At 36.5% G+C, this 16,364-nt stretch overlaps 1 protein-coding gene across 2 annotated transcripts; it reads right to left on the bottom strand.

Annotated features, from left to right (window-relative positions):
- Window positions 1-2,377: 2,377 nt before the first annotated feature.
- On the bottom strand, window positions 2,378-16,364 carry nptna (neuroplastin a). Of its 2 annotated transcripts, none has more exons than XM_089127556.1 (7): window positions 15,993-16,364; window positions 10,338-10,512; window positions 8,909-9,003; window positions 5,820-5,953; window positions 5,114-5,387; window positions 2,660-2,681; window positions 2,378-2,453 (listed from the first exon to the last, which is right to left on the bottom strand). In XM_089127556.1, the coding sequence occupies exons 1-7, from the start codon at window positions 16,063-16,065 to the stop codon at window positions 2,393-2,395; spliced, it is 834 nt and encodes a 277-aa protein (XP_088983682.1). In that variant the 5' UTR covers window positions 16,066-16,364; the 3' UTR covers window positions 2,378-2,392. The 2 variants fall into 2 exon arrangements, with proteins under 2 accessions (XP_088983682.1, XP_088983683.1); XM_089127557.1 differs by having other exon boundaries at window positions 2,660-2,669.

Genomic DNA, 16,364 nt, shown 5'->3' with positions numbered 1-16,364 from the left:
CTCTATAATGACATTTTGAAAGCAAATATGACATTGTTTGAGATGTCTTTGTTATGACACCTAGACATAAACCAAAACACCATAACCTGTCAGTGTCTTTGTCATGACAACTTGACATAAAATTAAGACAACTTTGACATTGGCTGTCATGAGGCTTTATAACAGTGTCATGAATATTTTTCGTGTCCTCAACTACAGCGGTACTAATTGAATTTGTCATTAAAAAGTTATAATGGCTTCATGACAGCCAATGTCAAGATCAACCACCTGACAGTTTAATGTAATGTTAACCAATAAAGCTAGGTGGTTTCTTAAGTTTGATAATTAATCTGCTATGTCATTGTTGTGTTGTCTTAGTATGTCACGTTGTCATGATAAAGACACTGACAGGTTATGATGTATTGGTTTATGTCAAGGTGTCATAACAAAGACATCTCAAACAATGTCAAATTTGCGTTCAAAATGTCATAACTGAGTGAATGACACTTAATGACAGTTGTCACAAACATGCATAAATGTTACCCCTTTTCTTCAAATGTCATTGTTTGCAGTTTATCATGTACTTTACATAAACCCGTGTTAAAGTAAACAAGGCATCATGTTATAAAAGAGGACAACGCATTTGACTTTGGATATTTTAATTGTTAAAAATGACTGTATATGCCTTGGTCGATTGATAGAATATTAATTTCTCTTCACATTCTGAATTAGTAGACCTTTTATATGCGTAAGGACTCATGCATCATGTGGATTGTTTCTCATGGTCTAAACAGAGCACTCTGCTAACTTATAATATTAAAGCTTAATTATACACAACCAAAAGCTAAAAAGTGTGTTCTACTGTAAAGATATTGCATAGAATAAAAGCCATGCTGTATACTATGCATACATAAAAAGCCATCAAAGAAGATAAGGTACATGAGTATAAAATGAAGTCACTGGTTTGCGAGAATATTAGTTGAAGAGATAAGTGCATCAGTATGAAGAACATTCAGATATCTATAGATATTTCAAGTGATTTCATACATCAATGTATAATACATGTACAAATTAAACATTGCAGGAGACTTTGCAAAGCCCTTGATTCATACGATTGATTGATAGAATCGTATGCCACCATACCGTAACATGATAATCTGTACAAAAACGGTCATACCAGAATCATGGTGGCATATTTGCGATAAGATAAAGGCTTGCTTGAACAGAAGTCATTCATAAATACACAAACGGAGAGAAAAAAAAATCAATCAGCCTGTATCAAACAGTAGAATATCTTGCATGCAATTATTATTTTTGTACTTTTGCCTGACATGGAAAAAAAGTCGACTCGAATGAAAGAGATTCTAAAGAAAAACGCAACACAATCATGCAAGGAAATGTTCAGAATCAGGTTCCGTTCGGGTTCACTCGTCCTCCTCACGCCAGATTTATAAGGCATGCCTCGGCAGCTCATTCATTTCAGTCTTCCCTTTAACTCCTTCCACCTTTTATTTGTTTACCAATGCGCTGAACCGTTAATGAGTAATGTTCCTATGGTCATGATGTGAATGTCTTTATCTGTGAACAAGAAACAGAAGTGAAAAAGTTTGGTTAATAGTGTGGGGTTTTCAGAAGAGTTACTGTCACGGGTGGTTGCAGGAGGGCGGACGAAGATGAAGAATAAAGTTCCAATATGAAGTTTTAATGACGATAATAGAAATAATACTAAGACAGGCAGGCAGGGCAACACACATTTAATGTAACTGTGACAGTAGTCATAGAAAGAAATTATATTGTGACAATAACAGTAGTCATAGAAACAAAGGAGTGGTGGGAGAATCAAACAAAAGAACACATGCTGTGAATGAAAGCAAACTAAAAGGCCATGATAAGTAAAGCCGGGTTCACACTGTACGATTTTGGCCACATCTTGTCGTCTGAGACAAATTTTTGCAAATCTTAAAAGATTCCTCTGATCCAAGGCTAAAATCTGAAGTCTTTGATCATCAAATTGTAGCTTTACAAATTGCCTCTGTCTAGATCCTTGACTTTCATTACATAGCTCTTTGGAATACTTGATTCTGATTGGTCAGTCGTGGCATTCGGTGTATATATATATATATATATATATATATATATATATATATATATATATACTAGTGCTGTCAAATCAATTAATCGTGATTAATCACATCTAACATAAAAGTTTTTGTTTATATATATATATATATATATATATATATAAATATTATATATATATAAATATATAATAAATAAATATATATATATATATATGAAAATGAAGTGAAATTTTTTTTTACCACTATTATAACTACAGATTATAACATTGTTTAAAATTCTAGTGATATGAAAATTCTCAGTGTAACTGAATACTGACCTTGTAATGATCAAATCAATTTGTATTTCTCTGACGTAGGTTTTTATCTTTGTGGTTGTTGGTGGAATTAGTTTTCCTTGAAGGTGAGATCATAAAGATGAGTCAGTGTGAGTGCCATATGACAATCCAAAATGAAGTTACACCATTATAAAATTACATTTCCTTCATTCAATGTTTCTTTAAACACTTCACATTCTGTATAAATCACACATATGCTGTCATCACTTATCCAGGACAGTTGCATCATACCAATTCTTATTTAAATGTAAATTCGATACTTACATTGGCCCTGCTGGTTCGTCATCTGAATGGGAAGCAAAACAAAGACAATTTTAGTTCGAGGCAGCAATGCTTCCAGCTGGCACAGTATTCACATTATTGAACGAATTCCATAAACCGACTGAATTAGCCATAAACAACAACACAATGCTATGTTGTCTTTCAATATTTCAGTTATTGTTGCGCAGTAGAATTTCACAGAACAAAACTTCACTCCTTCAGCACTGGTGTGAGTAGTTAACTGGCTCGCAGTACAAGAACAGAGAAGAAATACAAGCATGCAAACAAACCTATACTTCACTACTTCCATATCACTTAAATAGCTTTAAAATGAATAAAACTTGATGTTACATTCATGCATCATATTTCTTTAATTTATGTATTATATATTAAATTATAATATATATATATATATATATAGCTTTTCTAAAAGATGATAATTGAAAGGTGAAAATGAAGTAAAATCTCATGCACATGGCAACATGAATACATTTGAAGAGACTCCAGTGAAGAGGATGTACAGATAAATGAAGGTCATTTGAAGGTTAAACAGCAACAGACATCATTCTCATAATGAAGGCAACAAAAAAACCCATTTCAGAATAATCCAAACAAGACATATATACAAACCAAAGCATAGGACAAGATAGAATATGTGCAATGCTGCTATAGGTTCACTCAAGCTGCATGCAGGTCTGTCACTTACCAGTGTTTAAGGTTGAGCCATTCAGAGAGAAAGAAATGAGTTACCGTTGTAAATTCTTAATGACAGGTACGTCTTCTCATATTAAACTCCAAAAGTGTGATTCAATTGCTAAATTAATGCTGTAGTGATTCACAAATGACTAGAACACTTGCACAAAACATGCAAATAAACCAAATAAAGCTGAAATTAAATACTGAATTTATACACCTTATATTGTATTTGTACATATATGCCCGCCCACATCCACGAACAATATAGAATTTTAAACACTTAAAAAAAAACGCATAAATTGGTTGTTTCTGGGTTATTTGGCGCTGAAATCAATACCGAGGGTAACCACTAGGTGGCGATGCTGGACAGGCGAAATCCCAGTAACGTCACTATTTTCTGAAGCTGTCCAGTTCGTTTGAAAATATCGACTGATACTCATTCAATGTACGAAATAACGAATATAATTCCATCCGAAAGCTAAATAATTTGCTTTAAGCAGGCTTTAAACGTAAAAATAAGTCGTTTTGTATAAAACCCGTCTAAAGTGAATTTCCTGGCTTGCAGCAATACTTGACACGGTTTTGTTTTCCCACTCAATGCATAGGTGAGGAGCACGAGTAGTAAAGTGGCGTGGGACTACACCACGCGCATCAATAATTCACAACCCACTACCTCCGATACACCTCAGAGTCATATTCCTCTTGAATATCAGATTAGTGTCCACAGATGACCTAACACCGGTGCCCTACAGGAAAAGAATGACGAGTATGTATGTGTGTGTTTGCTGGTCTGAATGGCATCAGACTGAATTATTAAGAGTCAAGGTCAGGATCAAATAACAAAGTGAGTTAAAGGTCTTGTGACGCAGTGAGAGAAAACTAGGTAAGAATTGTATAAGATGTAAATAATGCTTATCTTCCCAATAAATTAACTTAATTTGTAAATAAACATTACCTAGACTATAGGCTACTGTTCAGTTTGGGGTTGATGCGATGTTTCAATGTTTATGTCCAGTGGCATCCTTTTTTACTTGATATAATACAGAAATGTGACAATATTTCTTAGTCAATAACTACAGTATTTACAATGTAATGTCCTAGTAAGAAATTGTTTTCTATATATATATGGAAAATAATATATAAATTGTTTTCTATATATGAATATACATTGTCTGTTTTGAAACATTGTACCAACCCCAAAGTATATAACAGTAGTCTAGGTAATATTTATTTACTAATTATATTTATTTATTAGGAAGATAAGCATCCTTTACACTGTGTCACAAGACCTTTAACTCACTTTGTTATTTGATCCTGACCTGGACTCTTAATAATTCAGTCTGATGCCATTCAGACCAAACACACACATACTTGTCATTCTTTTCCTGTATGTTTTGTAGCCTTAAAAAGTATTTGAACACTTAAAATCACACTTAAAAATGGAAAAATTTCACTAATTTAGATATAAAATACCAAGCCAAGTGGCATCTGCAAACAAATTCTGCTTTATCGTTTTTAAAAAAATAACTTTTCAAACCATTTTTGTGGATAGAAAATTTCCAAATCCCTTTTGTCGTAATTTTGACCAACATATCTTGATTTGATGTTTTGTTCATTCATGTATTCATCTTAGGTGTGCAAATAATTTTTTGGCACGCTGTAGATCAATGCATTGGCACTACAGTATATTAGGTAAACTGTTTATATCAGCCAAGCATCAGTAGTTCATATTGAGACAGTAACCCACCCTTTTAAACTCACCGTCAGGCATATCATCGGGCTTCTTGCGCTTCTCGTAGATGACGATGATCAGCACCAGGATGATGATCTCGGCGAGGACGCCCAGGAGGGGCCACAGGGGGGCCAGGTAGCTCCTGACCCGCAGGACTGATGTCATGGAGGAGGTGCCGATGGTGTTGGTCGCGTTGCACTCGTACTCTCCGGGGTCAGACGTGAGGTCGAGGTTAATGATGGACAGCTCAGTGTAGCCATCCCTGCTGCTGATGAAGAAGCGGCGGGAGGAGTTGTCGATATCCTGAGTGATTGATGGAGAGGGAGGAACAGTGACAGGTGAGGAGAGGTGAAAGACGGGGGAAGGATTCGCTCAAAAGTATTTAAAGACTTTTCAGCAAATGATGGAGGCTTAAAGATAAAGTAACAGAAACTACATTTAAAGGGATAGTTCATACAATTAAGCCTACTGTATCATGTTCAAATTTCTAAGGCCTCAAGGCCTTTTGCTGTAAAACTTCACTGATTTTTATGAAGTAAATGAGAATTTATAGAAAAATCATGTTGAGGATCAAATATGACACATCAGGCTTTTGTTTTATTTGTAAAAAAAATTCTCAATCATCATTATATTGCAGTCGCCCCCCAAAAATGACGGAGATTTGATCATAAAACTAAGCAATTAAATATCTAGTATAGGACATATACTCTCACTCTTGTGTCAAAATGACCATACCATATTGGCTCCACTATCGAGTTTACGCCAGGTCCACAGGGGATAAGGATAACCCACAGATTTGCAGTAGAGGACGGCTGTCTCACCCTCATTCTTATTCTCACTGCGCTTGTGCCCCGTGATGTCTGGTGCAGCTATGAGAGGAGAGCAGAAGGACAGTGAGTCCTTCGGTATCACAAAAGATTTCATTGCAGAAACCTTAAGCATTGTGTGGATGATTATTCATGTGCCATTTGCAATGACATTTTGTGTGGTAAATATAGCATAAAGCACATGTTAAATCTGGAGGGTCACTGTCCTGCAGAGTTCAGCTTCAACAACCCTAATTAAACACACCTGAACCAGCGAATCAAGGTCTTATACTAGAACCTTCCTGGTTGGAGTGTTGAGGCAAGTTTGAGCTAAACTCTTCAGGACAGTGGCCCTCCGGAGCAGGATTGGACGCCCCTGGCTTAAAGCTAGTGGTGGATCAGGAAATGTTAAGAAAATACTCCCTGATTGCCCAAACAAATGGTAATCATCCAAGATCTTAAGTCCAGAGCAATTTCATATGCTGCCACACAACTGGATTTTAGGTTCAGGTTAGTAGAATAAGTTGACATGAGCAGGGATGTATGATATATCGGCCACCATATCAGTATCGGACGATATATGTTCATTTTTAATGTTATAATTATTGGCCTGATAAGAAAATTTGACCAATATTAAAGCCGATAATATTTTTTTTCGTTAAAGGGTAATTCCACCGGGGGTCATATATGTAGTAGAACAGTATTATAAATTTCTAATTTGGGTCCTTCTTGGCCGATAAAAGGAAGAAAATGTCATTTTAGTGCTTGTGGATTGTAGACAACAATCCCCATAGTGCATTGCAATGCTCAGCTCCGCAGGCCACTCCCACTACTCCGCCCATCAATGTAGACTAGAGTTGAGCTCCACTCTACCGCCTGGAAATCATTTCACACAATGAAATCAGATAATGTGCGCTAATATAATATGACGACGTAAGAGCGTCAAGGCGGCGCCCGCGCCATCAGCTAATAATTGAGATAATACTGTATATACTACCATTTAAAAGATTGCTTGGTGTCATCAAGACATTTTTTGAAAGAAATGAGTACTTTAAATTACATTTTAAAATATATTTAAATAGAAAACAGTTATTTCAACTGAAATAATATTTCACAATATTAGTGTTTTACTTTTTTTATTTTTGATTTAATAAATGCAGCCTCGGTGAGCATAAAAGAATGTCAAACACAATAATAATAATAAAAAAAAAACGTACTGACCACAAACTTTTGAACGATATTTGCTCTTGTCACTGATATATTAAATCTAATGTGACAATATCTCCAAGGACACTTGTGTTTTACAAATGTAAAAATATATACACTGAATATATGGGGCCATAATAAGATGATTAATACGGATGAATCACTGAAAGTATTGAAGCATTAGCATCAAAAGCAGGCTATATCATTCATAATGTGCCAAGTACCCCCCCGCAAACCATCTACATGTAAATTATCCCCACATCTTGTGATTGAAAAGTCAAACGATGAATCATGACCGACAGGAGATATTTTTTTACAGGTTGATTAAGTCTAAATGACACCAAATACCTCAGTTAAGAGACACAGAGAGAGAAAGAGTGACAGATTTACATCCCCACCCCCTCAAGACATGCAACCACCATCTGGTGCCTGTGAGCTGACCGCAGGATAACCAGAGAGAGGTGACCAGGCCACGCTTAAACCGCATGGCACTTTACCAGCTGCTGATCTCTAACACACAAACCAAACACACAAGCCTGTCAGATTTAAAGGCCATTATTAAACACATGATCACAAGGAGATCTGGGCTGGCTGGCATTTTGCTTTACACCCATTGCTGATTTGAGGCCTTAGAAATGACCCAGTTATAACTAAACAAAATGCTCTGTATATTACGATGGGCCAAACATGAAATATTTATATAAAATCTGAATATATAAACCCTGAATATAAATGTACATTTATAAATTCAGGATTTATAAATACAAGCCTTTCAAGTCAAGTGGCGTGTTATCTACAGTATATGCAATTTTGAGCTATCCGCGTGTATGTGTGTAAGTCTACGCCATTAAATGTCCGAGTGATTCTGCGCGTATGTACACGCCGTTAAATGTCCGAGCGAAACAAAGCAAAATGTAGATCTACATCTGGGGAGCGATTTTTTTTTTTTTTTTTTCATGAATGCAATTTTTTTTACTCATAAATGCTATTAACCACAGTGACGGGTGGGTTTAGGGACAGGGTTGGGTTAGGTCATATATTTAAACAGTAATGTAATGTTAAGTCAACGGCGTTCATAAACACACTGAAAAGCGATTATGCCTGTTGATAGCACGCCAAAAATGTAAATATGAATTGGCCTGTCATACATACGCCATTTCAAGAGATCTGCTCATTTCAAAAGTCTGCTCAGACATATACCCACAGGATTATATATTTGTATCTATAAATCCTACTGAGAAATTCGGCATAAATTATAATGAATGCTGGTGGAACCTTCCATTTCCAGGTCTAGCTGGTGGATCAGCAAGTCATGTAGTTCCTAAATATAAATTCAGATTATATGTAATTGTTTCCTATTTGGCCCTTTATAATATACACAGATGAGCAAAAACATCATGACCACCTGCCTAATATGCCATTGGTCCTCCACATGCTGCCAAAACAGTGCCGACCAGCTAAAGAATGGACTCTATAAGACCCCTGAAGGTGTCCTGTGGTTTCTGATGTCAGCAGCAGATATTGCTAATTATATATTCAAATAATACTAATTATTAAGATTGCAAACAATGCATTCACATTCACACTGCCTAGTGAGCAAAAACCTGGATGTCTTTCCCTCTCAACTAACCAAGCACACAGTCATGCTGTCATGGCCTGTGTTAGTGTGACTCAGCATGTGTTGTGTGGAGGAGATTCAAAATGTTGACAAACCATCTGAAAATCAAACTCGCTGTGATACTAGAAAGACCATTCAATTTCTATATTTTTGTGACATTTTGAGAAATGTGGGGTATTGTGAGGGCATCTTACCTTTTACCTCAATGGTGGCATTAGCTTGGGGGACCGAATCAAATGTGTACACGCACATATACTCGCCCGCATCATCTGTCCTTGGTTTATTAATTCTGTGTAAAAGACAAAACACTTTTCACTTATAAAAGGTACTGTTTTAGTCCCATTCGAATAGAATGGTAGGCCTATTCAGTACTTTGGAGTAATAAATAAGCAGTCAGAAAAATAACACACCCACATGTAGAGAGAACACAAATGCAGATTTACTGTTAGCCCTACTAGTGTGCCGATATGGTTAGTCTGATTAGATTAGGAGTCAGGGAGAGAGATTAGCAACACGTGTTGGTAGAGAGAAAGGCCTTGCTCAGGATTTAGACCATTGCAGAGCAGTGCAGCATCAACAGACAGTGAGCCAAGGCTTGAGAGTCACTGAGATAAAGCTTTTACAAAACAAACGCCAACTCGGGTAATGCAAATGACCACGTGTTTAACACCTAGAAGCCTATATTGCTATATTTTGATCTGATAGTGGCATAGAATGATATTACAGTCAAATGTTTCTGCGCTAAATGAACTGCATTGATTAAATAATCTATTATTTAATATTGTATATTTTTCAGTTTATCTAGTTTTAAATTAATAATTAAAAAAAAAAGGTTTCAAAACCTCTATTTTAAAATTCTGAAATCTTCAGAGGCACATAGAGTATAAATAACTTGTCTGTTGAGTTACAAATTTTCAATACAAAATACACATTAATAAATATATTTATGGTATTACTAGCAGGGCTGCAACTAATAGATTAATGTATGCTATACATTGTGTAAAATATCACATGCCTGATGTGGGAAAATGGTCACATGAAAAAAAAAATTACAATATACAATAATATTGCATGAATAAAATTAAATGTATTATTATATTATTTTTATACGCATAATTAAACATGTAGCACCATTTGATTTAGCTCAAACTCAAAAAATATTTTATTTGGCATTAAAATAGTTAGCATCCATATAAAACTATTTGGTAAAAATTATAATCCCACTTTTGGTCAAAATATGCACACAGTGTGTGTGTGTATCTATAGATGTGTGTGTATATATATAGATGTATAAAAATATATAATTACATTATTTATAATATATAAAACCTGTATATATTATATATATTTACAGTTTTTGTTAATATTTTGAATAAGATTATATATAGATATATATACACACATAAAATATTTAATTACATTATTTGTAATATATAAAACATGTTTATATACTGTACTATATATATATATATATATATATATACATACATATACAAAGTCTTATTCAAAATATTAACAAAAACTATAATAATATATTAATGACATTAATTGAATGTATTATTATTTGATACATTTCATATCATAATGTTTCAGTGCTCACTAATGTCCAATAACAGCACCTACCTGTACTCTGTGTTTTTGGCTTCGCTCCTTGTGTCTGAGATCTCCTCCCCATTTTTCATCCAGAAGCTCTCGCGGTGGGTGTTTTGGGAAACTGTAAGGTTGCACTGAAGCGTGATTGGTGGGATGTGGTAACTCGCGGTCAAAATCATGTGATCCGATGAATCGATTGATGGTTCTGAAAATACAGATGCGTCGGTCAAGGCCAGAGAAATACTACATCACATTGATTGAAGGTGACGGGGATGTGTGTATATATATATGTGTGTATGTGTGTGTGTGGAAGAGTGGGAGAGGAAAATAAATATGGGGATGAAGCTTTATACAGTATAGCAATAAGCAAAAGAATCACTGAGCATTTCAATCAGACTCAATCAGACTCATAGAATATCATATGATACTTAAAGCTCACTATTAAAATGATGAATTTCATATAATAAAAAATAATTACAAAACAAAATCTCATATTATGAGAGGTTATATAATATGGTTATACTAATTTATTTTCCTTTATTTCATACTCTTTATCCAGTGGGGTCCAAAAGTCTGAGACCAAAGTTGTGTCACATACATTTGCACAACAACAATGTATTAAAAACGGAAAAGTTTTCAGACGACAACATTGTCAAAACGATCCCCGTTCACACCGATCTGTTGCAATTGCAAAATATAAACTCTTCATTAAGAAAAAAAGTCTGAATTGTGAGATAAAATGTCATAATTACCTTTTAAATTTTTTTTTATTCCGTGGCGGAAACAATCTTCCATAATTTATGATTAAGACAATACATTCAAATAATGGTAAGGAATACCAGTTTGCAATTTAAGCAACATAACAAACTGTTTTGTACAGATAAAAATAACTGGAAGTGAATGACACCAGAAGCCAGACACATTCAATAAATATATATATATATATATATATATATATATTCATTAGCAGTAAGGTGAATAAAGAAGCATAGTGGTCTCAGACTTTTGGACTCTTGGCCTGTATATCATATTTGATCCAGGCGTATAGGAAGTACTGACATCGGTCATTGAAAAAACACATGGTTAAATACTACTGTACTGTACCTTACCAGATTCCATGGATTCCTTGGAACAGAAACTGATTGTCATAATCAACACAAAGAAAGCAACCTTGAAATATCTCAATAAGAAGGACAAGGACATTTGACTACAAAAATAGGTCACTGCCTGTGTGTAGCAATTACAAGCTACTAGTGATCTAATAAGATGGTGCTCTAACCGTATTGTAGTCCGGATGAGTAAGGAGGAGGAAAAGGGAAGATTTACTACAGCAAATGTTAACCATGGCACTACGCTAAATGTAGGTAAAATCAAGGGGGCGGATGGTTTATTTCGGCCACACCACTAGCGGGGACAGTCAACTCACTCTGCAACACCGTAACTGTTGCCTGGGCTCGAATCCAGGTAGTGGACGGATTCTGGCGCAAATCGTTACGCCGCGGGTCGTTACTGGCTCTGCACTCATAAATCCCAGAATCCTCGATGGTGACGCGAGTGACAGCTAACACGCTTACACCATTGACGCCGTACGCGGTGTTGATGGACATGCGTTGCCTGCGCGCGCCATCCCACAACTGGAAGAAGTTGTCGGCCCTGTTCACCTCGGCGTACCACCACTGGATCTCAGGTGTGGGCTTCCCCACAACATCACAGTACAGCTCAAAAGTGTCGCCCGTCAGCTTAGTCTCAGAGCGGGGGGACTTTACAAACCCCGCTGAGACGGGAAGATAGGAAAAACGTGACAAATAAAGAGATGGGAGGGGGGAGGTAAAGGACGTCGAAAGGGCAGTGGGTGGAAAAAAGAAAACATAAAAGATTAAACTCAAATTACAAACCAAAAGTGCAATGAGAAATTAATCATTTGTTGATCCATGAGAAAATGCAAAAAAAAAAAGTGTCACCATGTGCAAAGTGAAAGATCCTGAACTGGACAGAAGAGTTAGAGGAAATTAAACTGTGTCAGGGGCCTGATATTTTATTATTTTCCATGCAAGTACTCATTTTAAAGAGTACTTCACTCAAAAATGTAAACGATCCCATAATTTACTCACCCTCAAGCCATTCTAGGTGTATATGACTTTTTCCCCCTCAGCCAAACACAATCAGAGTTATATTGAATAATTTCCTAGCTCTTTCCAGCTTTGTAATGCCATTGAATTGTGTCTGAGATTTTAAAGCACTAAAAGCACAAAAAAAAAACACATAAGTGAAGCCAGAAGCCAGTATTTATAGTTTATAAAGTTTATAAATATGGATATTTTTCTTGCAAAACCCATCGCTTCACTTCAGGAGGCATCCATTTATCCCTTGGAGCCATACGGATTACTTTTATGAAGGATGGGTGTGCTTTTTGGAGCTCAGATACTATTCAATGCCATTACAAAGCTTGGAAGAGGCAGGATATTTTTCAATATAAAGCCACTTGTGTTTGGCTGAGAGAAGAAATATACACATTTTTGGGTGAACTTTTCCTTTAATTTCTGGTCGATGCTGAAAAGCCAATAAGTAATTTTAATTGTATGGCTGACAACTAAATAAATGGCATAAATAATTCTATATTATTTTGTCTAAAAAACTCAAACTATACACGCAGTTTAGCGTTCAAAAGTTTGGGGTCAGTAAGACTTTTAATCTTTTTGAAAGAAGTCTCTTCTGCTCACCAAGGCTGCATTTATTTGATCAAAAATACAGTAAAACTGTAATATTGTGAAATAGTAGTACAATTTAAAATTTTTCAATTTGAATATATTTTAAAAATGCAATTTATTCCTGTGATGAAAAGCTGAATTTTCAGCATCATTGTGATCCTTCAGAAATCATTCTAATAAGCCGATTTGCAAGAAACGTTTCTTATTATTATTAATGTTGAAATATTTTTGTGGAAATCATGATCCATTTTTTTTTTCAGGATTCTTTGATGATTGGAAAATTCAAAACAACAGCATTCATCTAATGCAGACAAAGATGAGTTTCTTTCACAGAAACGCACAGTGCCTTTTGGCAATCTCACTATGTGTGGGTGTGCTGATGGACAGGTGGTTTCCATAGAAGCGTACAACAAAGAGCAGGTAGGCCTTTTATCCCACCATCCCCTCATTAACTGCTGTCTAAATTGATTGCATTGAAAGATATGAAGCCTCGCAAAGTGTTAACAGTCATATAGTGTAGTGAGAGTTTGATGTGTGCAACTTAGAAGCAAAACTGACAGACATCAATCAACAATGCTTTATGCTTTTCATTGTAAACAGCAACGACAAAAATTCAGTCGGTTTGTGCTAGGAAGAACATATCAATTTTCAAAAAGTAACAGAAAGTTTCCCTTTGAGGTTATGTGTGCAGAGAGGCTTTTTGATTGTTGTTTTGTATCATGTTAATCATTTTACACACTGGGGTCTACTGCTGGTTCTGTTGAGATTGTGATATAAAACAATCATATACTAATGAGAAATAAAGATAGCCTATGGTTATTATTACATCTAAACCAAGTTCTTGAAAGGAATGAAAACTACAGACTTTTTAAAACGTAAGTGCATCTAAGCTTGAGGAGCAACTGGACTTGTAGTTACTGTATATGTAGACGGGGATTGTATGGTTGTATTGCATACAAATAAAAAGCGCACTAAAAATAGAAGCAAAAACCTTGTTAGCCTGAAGGCATCAAGCGCTGTTGTGCTTTTTGTAATGCAAAAACATCTATACCAAAAATGATCCATTTGATCAAATGTGCCTGTGTGTGTGTGCTCACATTTGTACCGAGAGATAAAAAGCGTGTGAGTGAGATGAAAGGAAAAGTGTCAGGTTTGATCTTTACATGAGCTTATGGCTCCTCACAAACAGGAAATGGGCCCCAGTTCTGTTCTGAGAAGCCTGTCGACAGCAACAATGCTAATTGCAAATTCTAAATCGCAACTATAATCGTGATAAATGGGCTTATCTACTTCTAAAAATTAAAGGGATACTTCACTTTTTTTGGAAATAGGCTCATTTTACAACTCCCCCAGAGTTAAACAGTTGAGTTTTACCGTTTTCGAATCCATTCAGCCGATTTTCTGATATTTAGAAGAATATCAGTAACCAGACCATTTCTGGTCTCATTGACTTCCATAGTAGGAAAAAAAATATACTATATAAGTCAATGAGACCAGAAACTGTCTGGTTACTGATATTCTTCTAAATATCAGGAAATCGGCTGAATGGATTCGAAAACGGTAAAACCCAACTGTTTAACTCTGGGGGAGTGGTAAAATAAGCCTATTTCCAAAAAAAGTAGAGTATCCCATTAAGAAAACATTCTTAGTTGTTGATGTATAGCTTACAAGATTTTGACATTCATTTGTTTGTTAGAATCTAGTCGAATTTGGCAGGGGTCAACTTGAATATTGTTGGGACTATACGCTGTAAATATTTGGGCCTTGTTGGTTTAACTTGGTTACCTTGGAATCTTGAGTTTGTTGAAATTAAAATATTTTGTTAATTCAATTAACAGAAACTCAAAATATTATGTTATCTGAACCACATAAATGAAGTTGATTTGACAAAAGATTTTTTTTTTTTGGAATAATAAATCATGACAGTACGTGCAATGAGTTGCAAATGAATATGCATTAGCAAAACCAGTTGAGAATCTCCGAGTCCACCTTGATTCAGGTAACCTATGACATCAACTTAGCTTAATTAACACTTTTTTCCTAAAGGATGTCTGTAGGCTATTAAATGATAACATTTATATGTTAAAAGGTGTAGGCATTATTTCAATGGCAGTAGGCTAATGCATGGCCAGGAGATGAAAGGAGATCGGAGGGGCTCATGTGTTAGGCCTACTACTGCTCATTAACTGAGCGCGTCCATGACGTCACAATGCACCGCGTTAAGACTTTAACGGGTCCGCGCGCACGGAGAGGACGGGCATTAACGCCATGCATACCGCTACTGCATCGGGTCTATAAATAGAAACATGCAGCAGAAAGGACTGCTGCTATTTACGGCGCTGCAGAGGACCGGTGCTCAAAGAGGGGGTAGCCTACCTGCCTCTACCGTTATTTGACGAGCGAGGAATAGGATCGGTTTGCGTTGTAAGAACAAACTATTCACGTGAAGAATTCCTGAGTCATTAGATTGGCCGCATGCAAATCAAGCACAAGTGCGATTTGTGACAAGCAGCCGATGACCCATCTAAGCACATCCAAATCTGGAAAGGGGATCTTTTCTAGGAGAGTCATAATCACAGTCACAAATAGACGCTCCCCGTGGGACGAGTCGCCAAATATTAAAATGTAACCTATTTATTAGCATGAAGTAGAATGGCGAGCCGCTTTTAAGCATGTGAGACATCTATAGGCTACAATTGCTCTTTTAATGCGGAAGGCAGTGCGCTTTGCCATTTAAACGCACAAGGACGCATTTTCTTAAATATTTAATACACTGTTACACACATATGTCACCTTTCTCAACCTGAGCGGCTATTTAGTTTTGAGTAGGCAATGCTGGGGATTGGTGAGACTCGAGTCTATCCCGCGCGCTCGAGACAAATTGCACCTGCACGTGCCGCAACCGTTCCCTTATCAAGAAAGCCTTCAAAATCTGCGATGAAACGGTTCTTTAATCGGAACACATGAAAGTCCTTACCGTTCTCAGCGGAGCCCGAATGCAGCATCAAGACCCCGAATAATATCACCAACGGATTCCCCGCGTAAGACATTTTGTGGGTCGCCTGGCTACCTGGGATATGTGAGGAGGGATGCAGAGGAGAGAGAGAAGAGGGCTGTCGAGTAGGATGTGAGTGAGTGAGTGAGTGGAGAGGAGAGGGAGCTGCTACAATGACGAAGCGACCCTGGATGGAGCTCGAATCGGGTCACGTAAAAAGCCCGTCGCCTAGCAATAGCGAGCGCGGCAAGTAGATGCCGCCGCTAGACTTACATCCGGTGAGCCTTTTGAAGATGATGGCGCTGTCCTCTTAAATTCCCGCGATAGCAAACCTGTCCTGTCCTGCCTACATAA

Source organism: Pimephales promelas, chromosome 25 (assembly GCF_988280905.1).
Source record: "Pimephales promelas chromosome 25, fPimPro1.hap1.1, whole genome shotgun sequence".
NCBI lineage: Eukaryota > Metazoa > Chordata > Actinopteri > Cypriniformes > Leuciscidae > Pimephales > Pimephales promelas.
This window is presented reverse-complemented; position numbering and strand designations above follow the sequence as displayed.